Source organism: Phalaenopsis equestris, unplaced genomic scaffold, assembly GCF_001263595.1.
Source record: "Phalaenopsis equestris unplaced genomic scaffold, ASM126359v1 Scaffold000055, whole genome shotgun sequence".
NCBI lineage: Eukaryota > Viridiplantae > Streptophyta > Magnoliopsida > Asparagales > Orchidaceae > Phalaenopsis > Phalaenopsis equestris.
In genome coordinates, this window is record NW_018164497.1 from 367,976 (window position 1) to 394,218 (window position 26,243).

General features: G+C 33.8%; 1 protein-coding gene across 1 annotated transcript in view; it reads right to left on the bottom strand.

The window, feature by feature from the left end:
- The window catches only part of LOC110019399, a 37,107-nt gene extending 10,864 nt beyond the window's left edge, over positions 1 to 26,243 (bottom strand). Inside the window, exons 1-9 of the mRNA XM_020717037.1 lie at positions 25,953 to 26,243; positions 25,217 to 25,756; positions 17,577 to 17,902; positions 17,383 to 17,475; positions 17,196 to 17,286; positions 16,192 to 16,285; positions 10,374 to 10,471; positions 10,129 to 10,198; positions 9,302 to 9,405 (exon numbers count right to left, since the gene is read on the bottom strand). Coding sequence (XP_020572696.1) covers positions 9,302 to 9,405; positions 10,129 to 10,198; positions 10,374 to 10,471; positions 16,192 to 16,285; positions 17,196 to 17,286; positions 17,383 to 17,475; positions 17,577 to 17,902; positions 25,217 to 25,549 — 1,209 coding nt within the window. The 5' untranslated portion in view covers positions 25,550 to 25,756; positions 25,953 to 26,243. The remainder of the gene's footprint in view (positions 1 to 9,301; positions 9,406 to 10,128; positions 10,199 to 10,373; positions 10,472 to 16,191; positions 16,286 to 17,195; positions 17,287 to 17,382; positions 17,476 to 17,576; positions 17,903 to 25,216; positions 25,757 to 25,952) is intronic.

The following is a 26,243-nucleotide window of genomic DNA, read 5'->3' on the forward strand; positions in this document are numbered from 1 at the left end:
CAAAGATTGTCTTTGTTCTCCTTCCCTTGGTTATCGTTCTTTGACTTCTCCTGATTTGTGTTTGCTGCTAAGGCTGACCCGTCCATAGTATGTGGTTCTAGCATGACACTCCTCCGACTTTCTTCTGCTCGGATTAATGAGATTGTCTCTTCTAGAGACGGTGTATCCTCCTTGCCGAGGATTTGGATTCTAACATGATCAAATTCAGGATTCAATCCTGCCAAAAATTCATATATTCGATCCTTCTCAATGAACTTCTTCAAGGTGACAACATCATCAGGGCATTTCATCTCAATTACATGATAGTGATCCAGTTCCTGCCACAGATTCTGCAATAGAGTTGCGTACTCTGTGACAGATTTGTCTCCTTGTTTGGTTGCACCGGTTTTTTCCTTGATTTCATACACAAGGGCAGCATCGCGGGCTTTCGAGTATGTGCGGTTGATATAGTCTCAGGTTTCCTTTGTGGTGTTCAAGAACATGCAAGTGTCACTGATCGTTGGGTCCATAGAATCCCATAGCCAGGACATAATCATGGAATCCTCCTCTTCCCATGTTGTAGAGGCTGGATCCCTTTTTTCTGGTCCGGTTCCAAGTAGGTGATTAATCCTCCCTTTGACTTTTAAGTATATGCGGACAATTTGGGACCATTTGAGATAGTTCTTCCCATTACACCTGTTGGATGCCCGAATATTGGATGCCCGAATATTATGCAACTCTCGAATTTTCTGAACAGCATTGTATTCTTCAGAATGGTTGGAGTAGTTGGAGATAGTGGCTTCGGACATTGACATGGTGGAGAAGAAAAATTTGCAGCAATTAAGGCTAGAATCAACCTGCTGTGGATAAAAAAATCGCAGCAATTAAGGCAGCGAATAAAAATAATCCAAACAGCGGCAAAGATCGTGAGATCTGCGGCACAGGATTGCAGCGACAAACAACAGAAAAAGATCGCAAGCTCTACAGCGACCACACAGCGGCAAACAACGCAAAATACTTCAGTGGCAAAGATTGCAGAACGCAGATCTGCATGATTAGCGGCAAAAGACGATCTTCCTCGTGACAACGTGCTGCTCCTCTCGGACGAAGCGGAGATGATGGAGCGCAGATCACAGAGAGCCGACCCTAACCGGAATGATCGAATGGCGGCAACAGGCGGTGTCCTCTAGGGTTTGAGCCTGGGCTCTGATACCATATGGGAAATCAAAGAAATAATTTGTATTTCACCTTCTTCTTTGAATTGATCATACAAGATATTATATAGGAGATTAAAAGGAGAAAACCTAGGAAACTATTTAACTAATTCCCTTGATTTAAGGGATTACAAATTTATTCTAATTTCCTTAATTTAAGGATTTACCAATTAATTCGAATTTTTTTAATTAAAAAAATTAGAATTAATTCTCACAACTTTATTTCCATCTCAGTCACATCTCGACAATATACAATATGAAATGGAAAAATATAAAGGATAGGTATAGACAAAATGTCGCTTCCAACACTTCTAAGAGCCCAACTAAATCTAAGCTTCATTCAAAGCCATTTGAAGATAGTAGGCGTAAAAAGGCATCCAGTAGTGAACCCCGTAATTGCCTTGGCCCTGTTAAATTAGGTAGCTATGATGACTAAATATGGTGTGATGTCCCTCTAAGAATAGGGTCCATATCCTTCTAGGTATACTTTTGATTATCAATTTGAATTTTAACCATAAATATCAGTAACACAATTATGTTTTGAAATATAAAGGCAACATAATCAAGCTATTCCTAACCCAACCAATAGAGATAAGAGCCTCACAAGCACCACACTAAACTTTGTTCAAGGCCTTAAGCTAGTCAATAATGAAAACAAAGATGCATCTAATCCTTCTAATGATCCATCTGCGATAAAACACTTGCTATTATGTCTTCCCTCCAAGTTTTATAAATAACACTGAAACACCCCTTCTAGTAACCCCATAAGAGTGTTGGAACCCACAATCTGACACCCCCTTTGATGTCTTTTCACCTAAAATATGCACTAGCACGAATACCAATCCATTAAGACATCAATTTCATGTGATCTTCAGCCCACCACGAACCACTCCTTCAACAATGTTTAACCTATTGGATTTTGTTGGCCGCCATAATGCGCATAGTAATCTAGATGGCTTATTCCAAAGGTCAACTTGCTTTGATGGCCTGCATCATGTATAATGATGCATTATTAAATAGCCTTCATTTAAAATTGTCATATTATATTGCAATATAAACAATCATGCGAGTATGTTGATTGTGAATATCTTCAACAGTACCCTAGCCACTCAGTATATGACATATAGAGAAAATGGCCATCTTGATTCTGATTTCAGTTTACCATTTTTCATGCAAGTTAATTATCTTTTCAATGAATTTAATGTCATTATTTATAAGAGTAATGAATCATAAGAATTTTCACTAAACTTTTGACATACAAGATCTTCACGTATTCTTATTTGTAAGGTTTCAACACGCACAAATACTCCACCATCCATCCTCGATTGAAGATCCTCCAACCCCAACGGACACTCCACCACCTTTACATACCTTGTGGATTTGAATTGGAGCTTTGTTTCTTGAGTTTGCTAGATAAACTCTATAGAAAAAATTTCTTTCGAGTAGGAGAGTTGATGAAGCTCATTAGAAGAAGCTCCATAAAATAGTTGCATTCTCTTTATGATTAATTTAGTGTTTGTGATGCTATTGTTATGTAAAGTTGACATCATTGGAAGCTTATGGCATTAATATATAAACTTCGGTAGTTATTAAGAATGATAGTGGAGAGACTTTTATGTCATATTAACTGGGAATAAGATGTCATGCAATTTATTTGTGCATGGAGCCATTTAAGACAAAGGGAAGCCATCCCATAAATGTGGCAAAATCAATTCAAGGAAGGGAATGGTTTAAATGAAATAACATGTACCTAGAGCATATACACATGCACATGGGCATTCACGAAATCCACGAAATCGAAATATCATGTCAAAACCAAGAATAACGACAACTCAACCTCTACTTTTCAAGGAAACAATTCTACAAAACAAAGATCCACCACCTCCACTCCCTTTGAACTTTTGATCAACCAACTTCCTGGAATTCAGGATTTTTTTTTTCTTATATTTTAAAGGTTTAAATGAGTTAAACTTCAATAATAGCTACTACTGTTGAATGAAAGTTATAAGAAGTGTTTTTCATGAAAACCCTGCGTACTGCATTGGTTTGGAGGTTGGAGGCTTGGTTATTTTCATCCAACATGTTCCTTCAGTGGCTGTAAATCTTTTGTTAAGTCAACAATATCACAATCCCATTCCATTATTTTTCTACCACTATTCTACATCATGTACACAACAATAAACCGCCAAATCCAAAAACTGAGAAAGCAACCGTCCAAAAAATATGGAAACTCTAATCTTGATGCAGTATGAGATTAGATATTTCATATAAAATCATTGCTTTGAGTAAGCTTAATTGTTCCAACTTTTACAAGAAGTTGCAAAATCTCTCGTAAATTTTCCACATGCCCAATCTAGAGAAATGAAATAAGGGTTATGGGATTTCAGTTCTTTTGGACTGTGGGTACAAAAGAACTGCATCAATAGCAGCTCGTCCAGCAGCACACCATACAAGAAAGATCAAAGCACTGTTGTTGCTCAAACAATAGCACTACCAACCTTCAACTCAGAATCACACAAAACAGTTATTTACCTGATCTTATATTTTGATTTTATTAAGTACTAGAATATATTTTATTTTCATCAGAAATCCAGATATGATTCCTAGAAAAATTGTGGTTTCATTCATAAGATGACATGCACAATTTGACATAATGAGCCATTTGATGCTAGACAAAAGTTAACAAAAATGGTGCAGGCATTACAATTAATAATAATATTGCAATATAAAATAGTAGTATAAACAATTTACAAATATTTGGTTACTGAAGAAAATGAAGGATCAGATTGTAGCACAGTTAGGTTAGTCCTTTCTATTGTAGAAGGCCGTAGGTTTGAATCATAAAATAGCATGCATTATAAGTTATTAACTATTTTTTACAGCTTTTGGGTGGATGCATGCACCTATAGAATTCTATCACAAGATACATCCACTTGGTCAACCCCACATAATGTTAATGTCTCTTGATTTTTTAAATGTATCCAATATATCCAAATGTGATATATATGCATAAGAATGAATGCAGTATCATATTATAATGAATTGAAATCAATTTGAAGAGTTAAGTTTTTTTGGAACTGGCTTGGTGGTTATCTTGTGAAGGTTAACTTAGCGGCTCACCTCTCCCCTTCCTTCGAAGAGTTTAAATTTATTTACTTGTGTCTAATTATTTTTCATTTTTATTTAATGGCTACCCTTCATTTACATGGCCTATTGAGTTATGGAGTTCACTCTCAATTCTTCCAAATATGCAGAGCAATTCTATTTCGTTGTAAGCATCACCAAAAATAGTCCAAAATCAATCCACTAGCCTTCACACCAACTCTGCACATCTTCACACCCTTTAGTAACTCCAAACCCTTATTTTCACTATCTCACCACATCCTAAGCTCATCATAACCAACCTCTCATTCTGTCATAAACAGCGTGAATCATCCTTACAAGTTCCACACTCTCAAATAAAACACAAACAAGCCTATTCCCAATTGAAGCTCTCAACATCTCAAAACATACAACTTCCCAAATTTCCATTCACTCCAAGCCACCTTCATAAAAACCTACATTTATACACCATAAAAAAATTTCTAGCCCTACCACAAAATACATTTCTCTTCTCCATCATTTAGGACCAAAGATGAATATAGACAAATAACACCAGATTTTAAAATTGTATAATTTGAGATGCACCTTAAATTGAGGAGCAAAAGAGTAACATTTAGGCATATAACTCACCAAGCGATTTTGAAATTTATATTTCCATAGACTGAGGCATGCATCGAGGTGAATCTTAAAGTGACTAGGCACACCCCTCAATTTTTTAAGAACACACTTTTAAGTCAAGTTTAATTGGCATCAATAAAAAAAACAAAGAGCCTCATCTCCACACCACCATTGTGAGAGAGCCTGATGGGAACTACAAGAAGCAACATACCCAGAAGGCTAGCCAGCTGTTATGATGCTGTCACTTCTGGTTTACCACCGCTACAATTGTGTCATAGCAACTACTTTTGTCGCAGCTTCTTTTCAAAATATAGACCTCTTACCTAATTTTTCCTCTTTTGTTCGTTATCTATTTGTTCGCTGATTTTATTTATTTGATCTTCTCTCTTTTATACTCTTTACTTTGGGCTAAAATATTTTAATTTAGGAGTATCTAAATGATAAGAAATTTTTAAGAGAGTATGAAAATTTTGAGAAATAATAGAAAATAATCTTGCTTTAAAGCATAGAGCTCAAGTGCAACTTTCATGGAATGAGAAGATACATTTACTTGAATTGTGAATATCATGAAAAGAACTACAGGAGGTGTCCAATAATAATGGAATATCTTCCCAGTTCTCGTAAAAATTTTCACCATAAACTAATGTACTAAAGAAGTAAAGAAAAATTCATGCTTACATGAGTAAAGCAACTATGTCAAAAAAAATTAGCAAAAATAATTTAATGATGCAGTTGATAGTGACTTCTATAATGGTAACGGGACAGTGGCAAGTCTTCTTTTTCTCATAGGACAAAATCTCAAAAAAAAGGAGCTAAGAAACCAATGGAGTAAAATATGACAAATGTGAATGAAATGAATGACGGTATTCAGGGTGGCTTGCCAAATGCTTCCACAAAATAGTTATATGAACATTGGGAGATTCTTTTTTGATAATCTATATTTTTAAAATTTTGGTAACTTTGTCATCCTATTTTAACATATGTCAATCTATAAGTTCATGTATGAATTTAAACTTAGATATTGAATGAGAAGTTGAGAAGTACCATAAAGATCATTGAGAAATTGAAGAAATGGTCACAAACTAGAGTTTACAATAATATCATACGGTTGATCAGATATTAAAAAATAGGAGTTTGATCAACACTCTTATTAACTATATTTTCTTTAAATAAATTCTAACATCAAACTAGATGAAAAATGAAAATAACATTTTTAAATTAATTGGAGTTATTGAGAAGATTGGAGAGCATTTTTCATTCAAAGTAGTCATTGACAATGCAAGCGCATACAAGGTGGCGGAAAATAAATTGATGGAGAAATACAAGCATCTTTACAACATTCCATGGGCCACATATTAATACTTAGGAAACTTAGAGAGCTGCAGCAAAATAAGAATTGTTTATTAAAGGCAAAATGATATTTAATTTTGTTTATATTTACAGTTGAGTTCTCTAAAAAATAATTAATTGAACTAGCAGCCACAAGATTTGCCACAATACACTAACCTTTACAAAGTATCTTAGAAGTAACATAATTTTTTAAGGATATGTTCACCTCTACAAAAAAGGATAAATTGTGCATAGGAAAAAACACATGAAGGGGAAAAAGTGAGTAGATTGTCTCAAATGAAAGAATTTAGCCAAGTGTAAATCTGCCATCACAATTACAAAGGCCTTGTTTCATGCCCTGAGAGTGATTGACTCAAATAATAAGTTAATGATCTTTTAATTTATAAAACAATAGAATTGATAGCAAAATACTTAGATGGAGATGAAAATAGAAAAGATTTAGAAGATTATAGAAAAAAAAAATGAAAACTTCGATTGCTATATTTGCAAACAAGATCTTATCTAAACCCTCAAAATCAATATGATCGGGAAATTCCACCAATCATGAGATCAAATATAGTTAATACCTTCAATTCATTAACTATTCTGTCAATTCTTCTTGATATGTTTCACCTTCCAATTCCCGTTGCATTTTATTATTTATCTCTTAAGAAATCCATTAAGTTATGGAATTTGAAGCATAACCCCCTTGTAAGTGAGACAGATCCTTTGGCAGTTGCTCATCTTCATAGATATACCTCCAACTCAGGACAACCCACCAACTTGGCAAATATCAATTTGGCTGCATTGTCTGCTTACCTGGTTTCTATCTCTTCAATGAAGAATATTTTGGGTCCAGGGCATTGATGAGGCATAATAGTTCCTAAATATTTTTATGAATTTGTATTTTATTTTTCTTGAAGGTATTTAATTGTATTAATGGAAAATGGTGAAAGAATTATGTAATAATTCATCATATAATTTTGTGAAAAATTGCAATGCAAGTTACAAACAATACAAAGTCGAGCTTCCACATCACCATGCAAATAAATGGTCAATAACTAGCCCTCCTTCAACAAGCTTCCACTCTGATGTGTTCACGCACGTTTGAAAAGTTACAGAACATATATTTAAAATTTTAAGTTGGTGCAAGCACTCAAGGAATTCCTCCACGATGTGCATTCTTCTTTATTCATCAAACGTACCCAAATGTTACATATGCATAAAAATGGTATATACTATCAAAATGTTACGAATTGATATGAATTTGAAAAGTCATCTTCTTTTGGAACTAGCTTGATGGCCATTTTCATGAGAACTACAAGATGGTTCTCCTCCACCCGTTCAATAGGTGAGGGTAGATTTATTCACATTCTTATTTTCCACAAATATTTAGTGTTTTACCTTTTTTGTAGTGCCCTACTCTCCAATCCTTCATCACCCCATGCAAAAGAATTATATATGTTTGTAAACTTCCTCAAAATATTTAAGAATCTTAAAGCTTGAATTCGCACCAAGTCAAAGCCTCTTAATAGCCCCAAGCTTTATATATAACAACTCATCACATCATATACTTATCAAGCAAGGCATTTATGCCTTCATATGACCAAAAAAATCATCCCCATGAGCTCACTCTAAACGAGAACCTAAACTAGCCTAACACCAATTGGAGGTCTCAGATATCTCAAAAATACAGTTTCCCAGAGTTCCATTCACTCCAAATCACTACCAACAGCTTCATAAAAACCTCCAACAACAACAACAACAACAACAAAGCCTTAATCCCACTATGTGGGGTCGGCTACATGAATCCTTTTTCTCCATTGTGTCCTATTTACCTGTCATATTTTCATTTATTTCATTTAGTTCTAGTAAATTAAAAACCTTCATGCATCATAAAAAAATAAATAAATAAATAAGAAATATCCCAACTAATCCTTCTACTTAAAACATCTTTCCTATACCAATATCTATATGACTTGGATTTATAGTCTGAAACCAATATTTCAAAGGATTGTAAAAGAACTGCAATTTGCCCCAAAAAAAATAACAAGATAAAAAATCACTGAATGCTGTGTTCAAGAAGGTGAAGCAATAAAAGAGTTTCGGAACAAATAAATCACAAATACGATTGAAACCAAGATCCCATTAAATTTGTATGTTAGACCAGCTTAAGTCGTCAAAAAGAAAAAAATGGCTACCAAACTTGTTGAATAATATAGAAATAAATTCACATGCAATTTTTTTATTGGTGCAGGCATTCATTGATAAACTAGACAATAAAAAAATAAGAAGATTTAGGGCCTATTTGGGGCAGCTTGTAAGGGCGGCGGTGTTTTTGAAAACGCCGTCTAACCGTTTGTTTTGCGCGTTTTTGAATACGCTTCCTGCCGCGTTTGGGTTTTTTACACTAAACGCAGGCTGCGGGTCGACCTTCAGGATAAGCTGCAGGTCAACCTGTGGGCCGCGTTATAGAATAAGTTGTTTATTCTGAAATGCACAAATTGCGTCAAACAAACATTTAAATACATACCACCCAATTACTATTTATATATCTAGCACCCAAGCTTCAATTTTACATACATACTACCTTTACCTATATGCATGAAAACTTGTGTTTCATTTTTTAAAAGTTAAAATGATGGTATTTTTTTAAGTGATATGAAAGATTTGGGTGGTGTAAATGTAAAACGTAAAGTTTAGGTGTTGCATATTTGAATACAAAGGAATTGGGTGGTATGCATGTCAATGACCCTAAAAAATATTGTTGATGATATTCGGATTTCTACACGTTTCATAACTTTCTATGCACCGAAAAAATTAAATACTAGTGTTTTACATTGCTAAAAAACATACCCAGACATTAGGCATAACTCATTATTCTAGATTAACTACACTAAACATTTCATGATTACCAAGATTACAAAATTATGAGAATAAAAATGCTAAAAAAATTGAAAAATGTAACTCATCAAATCAAAATGAAAGCATTACGGGACCAAAAAAAACATAATTAAAAAAATGTTGAATAGTACTGGACAAGCACTTAAATAGCTTACAAGGGTGTCAATTTGAGTGATAATATTAGCATAGTGCAGTGCTAGGCCAGCTGGACCCAGTCTCCGGTTACTAGCAATAGATCCTTTCACTGGTTTATCCCCATCTGCAATTTTATTGAACCAAATGAAAAATAATGAGCATAAACAAAAACAAAATGCATGTAATATAAGCAAATATTTAAGATAAAAAAGGCTTTAGAAGTTGCTTCATAATTCATTTATTGACTGATAATAACACATGAAAACCAATTTAAGTTATATACCAACCAAAAAAATAAACAAGCTCCACACATAAAATGATAAACAGCAATTTCACACATCTTTGAGAGGTAATGCAAGGTATCATAGCAAATTAACATATGTAAAATTTCATGAACGCAATGTTGAAACTAGTTGTGTGTGCATAAGAGCTCATTATCATACAGAATGGAACACTGAAAAAAGCACGCCTACTCCAAAGCTAAACAATCCAACTTGCATCACTAAGTCATCAATTATAATGAGCTTCTTCTTGAAAATGATTCAGCTCCTACTTTATAAAATAAGACGCCCTTGCAACACTTTCTCACTACTGCTGTTAAGCATTGTGCACAAAATAGAGGGAACTGGCATACCATGTCAAAAAAAAACTTTCAAAGATGCCATGTCTCTTCAAAATAACTGCATATACATGACAAATTGACAAATAACTCTGATTCCACACAACTTCTAAACTTACATCTTCTCCGTTCTCTTCACAGGAATGGATGATATTTACTTGCATGCTTACTCCACAGCATGAAATAAAAATAGCTTAAAAAGCTTAAAACAAATGCTAAAATGAGTACCCGAACTACCGAAGACATTATAGATCTCCAGATTCAAGAAGTCGACAACATCTACAAGTTTCTCCATGACCTATAGCAAACAACCGTCAGCTTTTTGCACAAAATAAATCTAATAACCATCAATGAAAACAATATAAATAGAAAAAGGGATACTCCAAGCTAATAAGATAATAGGTGATGTAATTCATGGGAGACACATAATCAAACAACTCAATATGAAGGCGAAGGCGCCGGTAACTACCCACCTCTTCCAAAGTTCTGGACCAAAGAGACTTTTTCTTTAAGCTCTTTACATGTTTCTTTTGGCTTTTTAGCTCTTGCTTTAATATTTGGAGACTGTCTCCTGCACATAAATTAAATGATACGCAGGTAAGAAAAAATATGCTCGAAGAAAACAATACTAAAGATGCTTGATTCCAAAAAAAAAAGACTGCCATAAAGTGGTTATAATGTCCAATACAAAAACTCAGTACCAGGCCAACCAGCAGCTACCTCATAAATCTAACATGAAAGTACCATAAGAAAAAGACTGCTTTTATTTTAAGCATGACCATGCCGACTCCAGCACAATGAATTTTGGCATCAAATAAAAGAACAGGCAATACAGCTTTTACTGTTTCCTCATAACAGATTGATTATTTTATCAACTGCCACAACCCTCAGGTTAATTTGAGTTACTTCCGCACCTCCCCTGCACTGATATCAAACATCCACCATGCACTAATATCCATTTATCTACTGCATTCTAGCTTTCAAACAAGACTTCACTGCTAGACGCTTAATTTTATTAAGATTATTCAGTCCTCACAAATGCAATTATTCATGAACGTATTCATCATAGATTAAGATAATAAATTGCTTAAAAAAACTTTTAAGTTCAGAAGTAAAAAAAAAAAAACATTTATGTGCTTAATGATGTACGATGTACATCATGTAAGTGGAACTAACCCAAGGAAAAATGCTATCATGGCAAAAAAATCCAAATGTGCATCTAATGTTAAGGGTTTCTAATGCAGATCTATAATAAGATGTAAAAAGTCATGCAACAAACTCACATAATTACAAGTCACAAGCCTATAATGCTTAACAATTATTTGTTACTTTCAATAAAAATAAAATAAAATTGAAAACACAACGAACAGCGAACGCCAATCAAAATTTAAATTCCAATGGTTTTCTACTTCAATTCAATTTATTTTTAGCATTTTAATTACCATCTATACATTAGAGAAATGTTAATATTTCATAAATATGCATAAAACTATATAACCATAACCATAACTACTACGACCGGTATCATGACTTAGCAAACTTATGACCATACTCAATTTTCAAAATTTCAACTCTAACAGTAGTTAATTGATACAATCAGAAACTCGTGTTTACACATTTTCCAAAATTTTTTGCAAGGGAAAATGGATTTTCTAATTGAAAATCTGCATGATAAATGCTTAATCTAACTACATAAGAAAAAAATTATAACCATGCTTACGTTTTGATTTGCATTTACAGTTATCTTACGAAATGCTAGAAATTCTAAATTGAAAAGATTTAAGTAATAGGGAAGCACACATATATGTAAACTATCATTCTCAGAATTCTTGTTTCAAAGGATTTACAAAATTTTCAACAACTATTAGACCACTTTTTGAAATTTTTATAAAAGTTTACTAGAATGATTTTAGATTAAATCTGAGGAATCATCATCAATAACCTTATAGCAAGCATGTCCCAATGAATTAGGTTGAGGTGATAACGAGCCAAGTTCAAGTTGGCCAATCTTAGATCAAAACCTAAGATTTTGAGGTCAAGGTCAAATTTGAGTCGAAATGAAAATAAGAAAGTCTAAGTACACTTAAAAAAGCCCAACTAACAATTGAATTTCAAATTTTGTTAGAGCTAAAAATATTACCATCGATGAAATTTTTTAAAATTTCAAATTAAACTCATTATATCTGGATATATATATACATATAAATATAAAAATAAATAGGTTTTTGCATGCATGACAAACAAGTTAACAGATGCATTCGAGCAAACACAAACACAAAATCATTTCATTGTCAACTGATGTAGTTCTAATTGCATAAGAAGAATTGTGATCTCTAGTATAAAGGATCAGAAGACTTAGAATTAAAGATATGAGATAATGATTCAACATATAGTGGATTGGAATTGGAGAAATATATAAGTAAAACCAAAGTTTTTAAAGGGCTTCTATATCTACTTAAATCATACTCATTTTTCCACATGGTTATAAACAATTATAAAAATTGATGAAAATCAATCTAAAAGTATTTTTTATGGTATAATCTTCAGTTTCAACAATAGGTAAACTCGTATAAGCAAAATGAAACTTAAAAGGATGGTAGTCGTTTTTCACCTAGAAATAGAAAAGTCACTCTACTTTGTATATTGTATGGATGTCGAGCCCGTTTGAGGCAGCTTAAAAGTGAGGCTTGAAAACGCCGCCTTAGTGTTTGGTTAGTGCGTTTTTAAAACCTGTGTTTCACTGTTTAGGCTAAATAGTAAACGCGGGGCTATAGGTGCATATCGCGTTTGGGCAGGCTATTTTCCTCTGCTGCCCTCGCTGCTCTCGCTTGCCCTGCATCAATATATAAATAAGCTTTCCATCTGGAACAGTATTAGTTTGGTTGTCTGGGCTACAGATTCGGCTGTCTGAAAATTTTGGCTTTTGGATGCAAATGAGGCTAAACATGTACATTTTTTTGTTATATTATATCGCTCTTTTCTTATACAAGGTTGTGTTAAACAAGCTGCATATTTGTGTGAGGTAATTTGTGCATGTTTGCAGGATATAAATTTCATCCTTACATCTAGGATGGAGCATGTTACGTTTCATTATAATACGTGGCTGCTATATATGGTTGTTGTATTGAGATGGCTATATTTACAAAAGGCACTCCTTTTACATGGCTATATATGGTTGTTATATCTGGGATGAAATTGCAAGGGTTAGACATTGCACTTCCGAATAATGCTCTTATACCAGTTTTCTTTATGTTAACATCTGTGGGATGTTAAAAATGAAATTTTTAGATGGAATAGAAAGAATTTTTTAGACCACACTGAGTTGCAGCTATTCTTTTTTACATAATGGCAATCTTTACTTTATTTTGGATCCAGAAAAAACATAATAAGCTGCAGTTGTGTTGTGCTGGCTTCTCATAGTGTTGAAATTGGTTGGCTTCTCCATACTTCGGTAAGTATATTTTCAACATTTCCTCAAATTTTTTTACTGATCTATTCTCTTTTTATTAACTGCAGGACGATGAATTCCAGATATTCAGGGAAGTCCGGGAAAGTGATGTGTTGGTGCGGGCTACCGACCTTGCTACTCACGTCACGCCAGCCACATAACTACGGGAGACAATTTTACAGGTGCCCGCGGTGGAAACAAGAACAAGAGGACTACGCTTTCTTCAGATGGGCCGACAATACGTCTCTTTCTATAAAATCTCAATTGGACACCGCTGCTTAGAGTACGTTGGTATGACAATTTCAGAACACTGCTCTTGGTTCTAGTGCTTCCATTTCTACAGTATCCCAATTGGATAGGTTTGCTCTGGTATCTGAGGTGTCAGAGCCGGGCAGCATAGGCCGTGATATGCTGCTACATTTTAAAGTCAACATTATAATTTTTTTCCTTGTAATTTTAACATGTTATCTTTTCTTCTTTTTTGGGTATCATTATAGTATATATTAGTGTGTTAAGTATTTCACTTTTGTTTAGGTTATTGTGTTTCTGTTATGTGATCTGAAATGTTTAAGTAATATAAATATTTTGTAGTTTCATGTCTTAACATTTGAACTTTAATTTTAAGAATATTTTGTATTTTCATGTTCTTCAATCTTCACATTTATCTCCCCTTTATGATTGCATTAAGAAGGTTGGTAAATTTGTAAAAAAAATTTGCAAATAAGCTATTTTCAAAACGCACGAACTAAAAAGCTAAATAGCTTACCCAGAATAGAGGCAGCAGATTGGTCATTTATTCATAATCAATTCTTCTCAAAATACACTAACGAAACAGTCAGTCAGCTTATCCGGATCAGCTGGTCATCAGCAGATTATCAGGATAAATTGTTTATCAGCATAAGTTGGATATGCTGCAGCTGCCCCAAACAAACCCTAAATGGGTGTTGATGGATGTATATGTGTGCAATTTCTAGTGGTCATTGTAAGGTTGAAGCAAATCAACTTTAGGGGGATGTTTAGTAGCTATATTTAAGTGGGATTTACATCAGAATTAGCATGAATTATGTGTAACAGTCCAAATGAACAATTTAAATTCTATAAAAACTTAAAACCTAATTTACCATCATTTCAGCATAAATCTCAGATATACTAAACCAAAGGCTCAGTGGATTGAGCAAATCTAGGGAGTAGAGTGGAGAAATTACAAAAATAAAGAAATACTCAAAGATGACTTCACTTGCAAAGCCCGTCGTGACTTCCTCGCTTGTTTTTCCTGAAGGGTTTTAGATAGTAGAAAAAAGGAGAGGAAGATGACAGCTTCAAGCACACGACCATTATCCCATTAATGAGGTGAAGGAAGACAAGGGTTTCAAAATGTTGAGGAAGACGAGAGTTTCAGGTGGGAGCTGTCAAGTTCTAACATTTAATTAAATTTATAAATTCTTAATCAATAATTAATTAAGTATTTTGTTATTTTAATTATAATTTAATTGTTGTAATTAAATTTCTCAAAAAATTACTAATGATCATTGATTATTATTAGTAATTTTAAAAAAATACTAATTTGATTAATCTGACATCATTTATATTTAAATTGATTAATTAAAATTTATTATTTAGTTAACTAAATAAATTACTAAATAACAATTAATTAAGATATTAACTTATGCTAAATAATGAGCAGTAAGTTACTAATTACGGATTAATGAGTTTTAGTGAAATTCTAGTTAATGATTAATTGGCTTAGAAGGTAGCAATTAATAATTAATAAAATTAGAAATAAAAAAATAAAATTAAAATAAAGTAATCTTAATAGTTACATCATTGATACTAACTATTAAAATCATGTTGAACGAACGTTTTAAATCCTAAAAGAAGTCTATCAGTAACCAAGGATTAGATAGGATTTAAAATTAGTCTCACCAAATAGTTATTGGGATAAAACCACCTCATGATTCCTCAATTCAGAGCATTGGATTTACTAAATATTAGAGTTGAATCCTATAAGTTGCCAAAAAGCTCATAATTTTGAATTGACAAAATTTTGAGCAATTATTGAGAAATTTTCTAGGATAATTACATCCCAAGTTTCAATTCATTCCAGTTCAAAAACATTGGAAATATTTTAATTCAAAATAAAGTACCTTAATCTAAATCTCACAATCACAAAAGATGAATGAGCTTCTGTTTTTTTGGAACAACCAATATGACATTCTTTGCAATATATGGGAATTACGGAATATTAACTTACAATACAGGATTATCAACATGTTCGATTTGCCTTCACTTCAATGACTATACTATCTTTTTCCAAAGTTTCCTTGCTTTTCATTTATTTTTGGGCTTAACAACCAGAGGTTGTTGAGAGATTTATAGCCTCATGTTTAGTCAATACCCTCAAAACACTACTTTAAAAACTCGTACAAGTGCTTGCTGTAAAGAATAAAGATCTGAGTTTTCTGAATTTTCTGAGGCTTAGAGCCCTAATTTTCTTCTAACTTCCCACTAGCACTGCCATATGGAATAGTAATCCCTATGTTGTGTTTAGCAGTGCATTTACCTCCAAACATAAATTCTCACACTTTTAACTTGCCAACAAACGCACTTGGAACATGAGCGAATTGGGAACTTCTTTTATTCATTCAAAATATTTCTTGCAAGCCAAATCAACCTCTCTTAAAACTAAACCTCAGACCAACACAATACCATGCTATCAAAATAGCACTTTTTCATCAAAAAAAATCTAAAAGGCAAAATCAAGCAAGTATCAATCAATATAGGGCACATAAAATTTCCAGTCCCTAAAAACCTCAAAAATATCCTGATGCTAAAAAGTATTTCACCTCTCTGAGCTGCCGTCAAATTCTCCTCTTCTTGAAGTTTCCTCTTGTAATCTTGTTCGAACCTATCCGAAGAATGGAGCTCATGATATAATTCCTGAAAAAAAGAAATAATAATAATTCTTATAGCATAGCAGGAACAGAAATAGTAGCGGAGTCGAAATGAAGTATAAAAATACTTAATAGGCATAAGTAGGAAAGTAGTATAGATAGAACATTCAACTGATTACCTAAAAATGAATATTAACACGGTATACAATATTACAATCAAGATGGAAACAAATCTATGAAAAAAAAAAATTCAGCGTAGCCACCAAAAATTGATGGGTTGTTGGTTTTGGTTAAACAAAACCACACAATTCTTTGACTGATGAAAAGTATCATCTGGGTTTTCTAATTATTAAAGGATAAAATCCTGTAACTTAATGTAACATAAAACTACAACGGATTAGCAATAGAATTTCATAAGATGGCACCTTTACAGAAAGCAACGACATGAAATTCTGAAGCAGGCAAAAATGAGGGGGGGGATAGAATCATATATGGTAGACCATAAACAAGATCCACAATAAGCTCAAATTTCATAAATGGGGGGGTTACCAGAAGATAAAGTCTTGTATGACAGATAAAATGTCTGCTTATTAATATACTCTCACAGTAAAAGGGAGACCTGATAGACTATTATCTCCACTAGAATGAAAAAGTAATTTCATGTATAATATTATGACAACACAATAGAGAATCCCAAAAATTTGCAGAAAATGCTGCAAAAGGAAAACATTGAAAAAAATTTGAGCAGTATTTCAAAGAAACTGAAATTAAACATCTGAGCTAGCAGTCCTAGCATCATCTTTTATCAATCCTATTTGAGTGTAATGATAAGAGTAATTAGTTTAAATAGTATACGTTCATTGAGAACCACATCAACACATTAACAAATCAGCACAATGAAGAATCAAGATTTCGAGAAATCCAAATATATTCATAGGTCTTCTTACGACTCTTACAGCTGTGTACTGAGCCATTGTCATCAACTGCTGCATGACTGTATCCACATCTTGCTTTAACTGTGGTTGAAATATTCGTTCTAAACCATGCCTAACATCAATAACCAAAAGAAGAAGAAACATAAAATTAGATAAATTTGCAGATTACTGAAGTTATGATGTAAAAACTGTAGAGAATTAATTTTACTTCTCAAAATAGCGATCGAGATTGTGCCACTGAGGATCTTTACACCGATTTCCAAAGCGAACTATCTCTCCTGAAAATATGTTTAATTCTTCCCTGTTCACCACAAGAATTCCATGTGAATAGATGAAGTAAAATCCAAAAGAACAACCTGAGTAATAAGAGATTCTTAAATTGTAAAGAGTTTCTCGCCACACCTCTTGTCAGAAGCCACTGTCCGTAGCAGTTCATCCATATCTTTAGACACTAAAAGTTGCACACCTTCTGAAGGAAGCACCACCTCCTTCAAGTGTTTTATGTTTTCATCTGAAAGAGATTGCAAAAGATTGACACCTTTAACTATTGTGTTGGCAACCTCAAAGGCTAAAATATATATTTTGCCTCCTTTAGTTGTTGATCCTGGTACAAAGCTGCCACTAAGGTTCAAACTTGTCACGCTACTACCAAAATTATCCAAAACTTCAACAGCTTTCCCAAACCCAACTGTACTAGCCCTTCCTAAAATTGAGCTCACTTCTGCCACCTGTTAATACAGAAGTAACCTCAACATAAAGGCACAAAAAATGAGTAATATTCATGGACTTATGCTTGACTACAACGTATCAAAATTAATCTATAAGTGCAAAGAATGACCAAAAAAAAAATCACGCATCAGGGAAGGATTATAACATACAAGGTATTATTGGTGGTGTTGGATGAAAAAAGAAAAAAGGATGTTGCTAATGTTGTCACCATGGTGGATTTAAGAAGACTTCTCAATTTTATAAGATGTAAGCATATCTGATTAGGGGTATTAAATATTGACTTGACATGCCAACTCAACTAGAACCCAACCCAAAAAAAATCCATATTTGGGATGATCTGAATAATTTTCAAGTCGGGTTTGAGTTCAAAATCCCAACACGTTTAATTTTTTTTATCAGGATTAGGTTGACCCGCCAATCCAAAATTAACTGCCAACCCGAAATTGACCTGAATATGACCTGTCAATTCGAATTTGACCCGAACTTGACACAAAATAACTCCAATCAAACCCACCAATTTCAATTTGACCAGAACTTGACTCAAAATCGACCTAAATCTGACCCGTCAATTTGAATTTAACCCGAACTTGACTCAAAATTAACCCAAATATGACCCAAATAATTATTATGCTCATATTAAGAGGGTTATATGAGTCAAGTTCAGGTCAATTTTGGGCAACAATTTCTAACCCATTTAATATTCAGGTCAAGCAATGTCAAGTTGGGTCAAGTTCAGATCAAGTAGTTTCGAGTCGTGTCAATTTTAGATTAGACTTAAACCCACTTTGTGAACCTGATTTGACACCCCACATATCATGTCATTTTATTTTGAAACTATTGAAAAGTACCCAAGAATGAACTTGCAAATTTTCTCATGAAACGGTTTTTGAGTAATTGCATTAAATTTGATGAAACCAAATCTTATTCAAACATTTCAAGCTGCTCAAATTCCCGAAATAACAAAAAGAAAGAACTAATAAAGAGTTTGTTTAATTTATTTCATATCCTCACCCACACTAAAAAAGAGTATTATACCATACAAGGGTAGTGCAACTCGATAAACCCCATTAACTATTTCTACTTAAAAACCTCCATAGAAAATCATTTAGATTCACAGCATTGCCCACCCTCCCACAATAAACTTGCCCTCAATGTCAAACTCCTCAAGTCAATCCAATAAAAACATTGGCCATTCATTTCACTGCAATTTCTTAAGCAAAACTTTCTTTTTGCGCTAACTAGAGGAATTGATCCGTGCTTTGAATTAATCATAAATGGAGTATTGCATATACATCCTATTATCGCGAATCATTTTAGTCAATATTATATCCAGAATAGTGCATGACATCATAACATAACTTATCCCTGGATTGGTCCTAAGATTTGCAAAAATGATATATAATGTCCTCAATCATGTCCTTTTTGACATTTGCTTGAAGGAAATTGAAATTAGTCCATCCAAAATATTTTCAGAATGAGCCGTGGATGTAGAAACTGTAGTTGATGTCAACAATTCATATTGAGAATGTGGTTCAAGGAGCTTTTTAAGAAGCATCAACCTTCAGGTAATATTTTTCGAAGTAATAGATGTATGCGCTAATTTATCATCCAAATTGTCCAGTCTTGCACAATAATCCTCAATCAAACTAATGTCTTCTTCCATTAAATGTAGATTGAATTAAATAATAAATCCACAACTACCAAACAAACAAATTAAAAGCCAATGATAGATTATTGCTTACAAAAAAAGCTGTTGCCGGTTTAAAGGACTGCAAATTTTTAATGGATCGAGGTATAGGCAAGTAACAGGTTTTGGGATTTAAGGAAATGTACAAAATGTGTGATTGGCAAGCTTTAGTATGGTTAGTGATGACCTAAATGGTGGTGTTGAACAACGGATAGTGATACGAGAGATGCTTTGGGTGGTTTCTTGGAAGAGTGACAACTACATGAAAAAAGGGTTAGGTTCGCAACAAAAGTTGCTTCTGGATAGAGGAAGGTTGGTAAAGACTACAGAACTAAGTAGTAAGTAGAAATGCCAATGGGGCTTGGAATAGGGACATCGACAAACTGGTTTTTGGGGTTCAACAATAATTTCTATCTATATCTATCTATATCTATATATATATATATATATATATCTGAGTGTAACAACTAAGAAGATGATGGTGTCAAAGTAAAAGAGTTCATAAATTATAAGATAGATGAATGACAAGGGAAGGCCGTCAAATTAAGAAAGCCATAAAATTCTCATGCTAGAAAAAAAAATCAAAACTTACCAACAATATAATACTCTAAAAATAGAAAATAAAAAAGTTAGACATTCCTAAAAATCCGACACCCCCATTAAGCAGGAGCATAGATATTTCATATGCCCAACTTGCTATGCCCAACTTGCTTACAAATAGCTCAAAAATAAGTTTGAAAAGTCCTTTGGTTAATATATTCATTATTTATTGTGTTGTAGAGATAAAAGGCATTTAAATAGCTCCAAGATCAATCTTCTCTTTTATGAAGTGTCTGTCAATCTTAGCATGCATTGTGTGATCACGTTGCATTGAATTTTCTGCAATGCTTATGGATGTTTTATTGTCGCGGCATAACTTCATTGCCATATTTATCGGGATCTGTGGCTTTTCAAGAATTTTCTTTAACCATAACATCTCGCATTAATCATAGCCCTGTATTCTGCCTCGACGCTACTCCTAATAACAACATTATGTTTCTTACTTCACCTTGTAACCAAACTTTCCCAGACATAGAACAGTATCTGGACGTCAATCTCCTGCCAATAATTGAAACCACCCAATCAGCATCAATGCCTATATTTTGTTATGTAATCTTCTTAAAAAATAAGCCCTTGTCTCGTACAGCCTTCAGGTATCTGAGAATTCTATTAACAACCTCAAGGTTGTTTATCATACAACAAATGCATAAATTGACTTACCGAAGTTACGGCAAAAAAAATATTTGATTGCGTATGTGATAAGTATATCAGCTTTCCCTCCAACTTTTAATACCAAGCTTTATTCACTAGATCACCCTCCATCCTTCTCCCAATTTCTGAATGGGATCAATTAGAGTGTTGGCAGACCTACACTCAGTCATCCCAATTTCCTTGAAAAGATCAATGAGATACTTTCGTTGAGAAACATCAATCTCTTTATTCAATCGAGCAACCTCCATGCCAAAGAAATATCTTAGAAATTATAATTTTTTTGTCTCAAAATTTGATAAGAGGAAAGTATACAAGCGGTTCATCTTATATGTGTTATCTCCAATGAGAATTATTTTATCCACATACACAATCATTATGACTATCTTCTCATCATCTGACTTCTAAAAAATATTTTATAATATCTTTGCCCTTGACTCTACCCCCGACCTTTAATAAATTTCTCAAACCATGCTCTCGCCGACTGCTTAAACCCGTAACATAACTTTTTAGTTTACACATTTGTGTTGAACTTCTCATTGAATCTTAAAGTTGCATCCAAGTGTACTTCTTCCTCCAAGTCCTCATTGAGGAACGCATTTTTTATATCTAATTGTTATAAGGGTCAATCCATATTACTTGCAAGTGACAAAAGTACTCTTACGAAATTTTATTTTGGGAATAGAACAAATATCTCTAAGTAATCAATATCAAATGTCTGACTGTATATCTTAGCAATCAGTCAAGCCTTGTACCGTTCTAGAGAGCCATCAAAGTTATATTGGACTATAAACACCCATTTACACACTACAGTTGTCTTAACTCTGGGTACATCAACCAATTCTCAAGTGTCATTTTTCTCAAATGTTTTTATCACCTCAAAGACGGTATCCTTCCATTTCGGAACTTTCAGAGCATCCTACACATTATAAGAAATCTCCATACAGGAAAATCGTGAGATAAAAGCATAGAAAGTGGCTGAGAAATTTTCATATGACACATGATTGGATAATGGAAGATCTCACCCCTTTATAAACAGCAATGGGAAATTAGAATCATTAGACTACGGATTATAACTAGACTCAACTTAAGAACCAAAAGACACAAAATTCGAAGATACAGTGGACTAGACATGGGGTAAAGGATTGGTGAGGACTTCACCTGATGGTTCCTATGTAGTGCAAAGGAATAGAAAACCCTTTATTTCAATTTGTCCTTTGGCGCAAGTGAATAATATCAAATGGTACCAATGTCATAATTTTTTTTTTGTTTCTTCTTTGTTAGTTGTTGTAAAATCAAAAACATCATGAGATGATACTGTAGAAAGATCTGAATCATCTTTGATATTTAACAGACTTGATTCATTTTCCCCTAACATTACAGAGTTTAAATTTTCAAGTTGAATAATCAAGGTTGGGGAAGCGTTATTTTGTAACTCTTGGGTTTGAAAAAGATCCTACAAAACAGTAGTCAAATATTTGTATTGTCCTCACCCCTTGAAGAGGAGGTGAAAAAAGGAGTTGTGATTCAAAAAAATGTGACATCCATGATAATAAATATATTTTAAAAATAGAATTAAAACATTTATACCCCTCTTTAATGAAAGAATAACCAACAAACATACTTTTTTTTTTTTGCTCGGGGTTCAACTTTTCTCTTTATTATGACCATGAATGTGAACAAAGGCAGTATATCTAAATATCTTTAAAGCCAATAAGACAAAAGCTGATTTGTTGAAAAAATTTTATGAAAAAAAAACAAAAGATGATTCAAATTTTAAAATCTTATTGGTGTTCTATTTATGAGAAATATAACATAAAAAACGATCTTACCCCATAAATATTTTGGCACATGATTGGTAAACAACAAAGCCTGAGCTACTTCCAATAAAATTTTGTTTTTTTCTTTCAACTACACCATATAAATGTAAGTGTCCACATACAAGCTTTGATGATTTTGTTTAAGAAAAATTGACCCAAAATATTTTGATATACTCTTGGTCATTATCACTTTATAATATTTCAATACTTATTTTGAAATTGTGTTTGTACCATAATGTAAAAACTTTTTAAAATAGTCTCTACTTCTAATTTTTTTTACATTAAACAAGCTCAACTTGACCTTGAGTGATCAACTGAAAATTTCGCAAATCATTTTTTCAGAGTAAATAAAATTTTATACATACTGCAGATATCACTGTGAATCAAAGTAAATGGTGCAATATGTTTGTATATTTGTGGAGAAAAAAGTACGCTAATATTTAGAAAATCTAACAAATTCCACATTTAAAAGATGAAAAATTTTTATTATAAAATAAACTGAAGACCAGAAATTTTAAATACTGAAAATTAGGATGACACCTATAATGTAATAACATAATATCATTGTCTTTGAAAATAAAATTAGAATTTAAACTAGTACTTTGATATTATATATTTGAGTCGAGTGCATAGTTAAAATAATAACTCATCATTTTTCTTAGCACTGTCAATCATCCTACCAGTGATCAATTCATGGAACTTACAACAAGAAGGGTAGATGTAGCTTTACATCGATAGTCAAAATAATTGTACCAATGGACAACAAGTTATAAGATAAACTGGAAACATGAAACACATTGTAAAGAGTTAACAAGAGAGTGAGTTTGACAGTTCATATCCTGGCAATTATCGTGAATGAGAGCCATCAGCAATTTTGAATTTTTTTTGCATGCACAAGATTTATAGAATGAGAACAATTTCGAGTAACCAATCATATGATCAATTGCACTTGAGTCGATTATCCAAGAATGAATAGAATTAGGAATAACACCTAACAACACACTTATTAGAGAATTACCCTTTTGTAGTAAGGGGCAAGATGAAGTTGGGGACAGTTTTAGAGATTGAAATAATTTTTGCAGGTGTTTTAATTGCTCTTTGGTAAATGGAACTGCATCTGAGATTGGAGAAGAACACCGAGTTTCTTTAGCAATTGCTTGGTTTCTTTGGACTCCAGTCATCATCACAGACTTATACGACGTCATGAGAAAATGAGCTAGTAGTTGCTACAATCTTGAGCTCGAATGCAGTGAAAAAACAACGGATTTGATTAGCCTAATGCGGATATCCCACAAACAGCTGCTTCGATTGTGAGTTTTGTCCCGATGAAAAACAAACATGAGCAGTGCATGAGCAGCGAATGCTTATAAAAGATTGACTCGGGTTTAATTCTCGTTGAGAACTCTATATAATTTCGCTCCTGATATCAATCACTTTTTCAAGCTCGTGACAAAGCCGACATGAATCCTCGACGACAAAACAGTGAGGTTGCAACGAGACAAAATCAATCAGGCCCCTCGACGATCCAGACCACTCAATAAGGAAGGTTGCAATGAAGACCCCTTAATAAAAGAGGCTACAATGGAGTTGTCTCGACAATCCAACGGAGCAGTCGCCTCAACAATGTAAACCCCTTGATATGAATTCAGTGTTGTAATAGTATTTATGGCTAGCTTACCTCCTACTCAACTTCCTCCACATCACTCTCCTCCACTATTGCTTCCTCCTCCCATAAATTGCCCATTTCTCTTCCATGCTATCATTCTCTTCCCCTTCCCAAATTCGCTCTAACGTCGATGGAGAGAGCCTCTTATTTGTCGAGTCGTCCAAGCTCCATTTGTCACCACTATCAATCACACCAACAAATCCCAAGCCTTGCATTGCCTAACTCAACTTATCATCTCTATCTTGGCAAAAAAAAGATGGAGACATTGTTGCATTCTTTAGCTTATTAACTTTCTAAGTAGGACAGAAGCAACATATTAGATAAGTTATTGTAAGATATTTTGAAATAAGTTAAAACTTGGATATCATCCTAAAGTGAAAAAAATTAGGGGAGAATGGAACTCATCTCCTAGGGGACAATGGATTTCATCTCCTAGAAGTCCATCCTGTAATACATGTATATGCAATATATGTATAAATATTTATGAAAATCATGCTTATCAGGAACACAAAAAAATTATAGACAAGCAGCTTCTCAAATCAGATTAAATAAATTAACCACATTAGGTATTCATTTCCTTAACTTCAATGTTTAAAACAAATGGATGTCTGACACATTGACAGCGAATGGAATGCAATGTCCCTGAAAAAGATATAAATAATGCTAAAATTACTTAATTTTGCAAAATTTTATAAAACTCAAATTTCCTTTTCTTTTTTTTTTGTTTTTTTTTTTTGTTTTTTTTTTTTATTTTTGTCAATGAACTTTGAGCATGGATGGGACCTTTTCATGAGGGAGAGAATGCCCAACCACCGAGCCACCATCTCATCCACAACTCAGACAACTCATATTTCATAGCAGATTAACAGAGATAGTTCCCAAGATGACTTACTTTGGTAGTTCCATTCTTTGCAGAAGCCGCAGGCTTTGAATTCGATAGCCTGAACTTCTGTGAATGGACCCTAGACATCTGAGGCGTCTTTAAATCAGCAGTGTCATTTGGGTTTTGCCCAAAAGTAGACAGTAACCGATCTGAAAAGGATAGAGGAGGCTGAGACAACCACTTGTCCTTCTTTTCACCAGCAGGAAGAGCATTGGACTCGCTCTTAATCTTCACACTAGATTGATCTGAACTGAGGTCGTTGTCTCCGAGATAGTCAACATTTAGGGTACTGTCACTAGGGGATTTATCTACTACAGATCTCTTCGAACAAAGGCCACCCATTCTGCTAAACCCTAATTACGTGATCAAATATACACAGCCTTTGTCTCCACAAAAGCTTACCTCTTAGTCAAACACCTAATTTCAACACAATTTGTACAAAAAAAATGAATATGAGAAAAAGCATCCAAGACCCTGCTAATTCAAGGATAATCTGAGAAACGCAGCTAGCTTAAACACGTTTGGAAGAGCCACAATATGCCAACACCCCTGCAATTTTTAACAAAATAAAACATGAAATCAGTAAGTGCGATTGAGGAAAGAAGGGACTGCACAACAAAAACGATTAACCGACTCAAACGGAGCCAATCAAGCGAAATAGAGCAAAAGGGAAGAGGAGGAAGAAAAAAAAAACTGAGCTCTGAAACAAAGAATTCAAGAAACAAAAGTGTAGGAGGGATCAAACCTAGGGGTTGAGATCAGCTTCCGATGGCCAAAAATGAGATCTCAATAATGGATCGATCGATCAACGGGCAGAGAGTAAGAGGGAGCGAGGCGGGTAGGGAGGGAGGGAGGGAGAGATAGAGCCCCCTTCAGCGCCAGGAGTAATGGAGGGTCGAGTTTACCCACCGGAAGAATAAAACTGACGCAGAGAGCAGAGAAGTATGAAAGCTGGTCAAATGGCGCACCTGAGACCCGCGTACCCCGATATATGCGGCATCCTGAGTCGGACTTTGGAGGACTTCATGCGATCGGG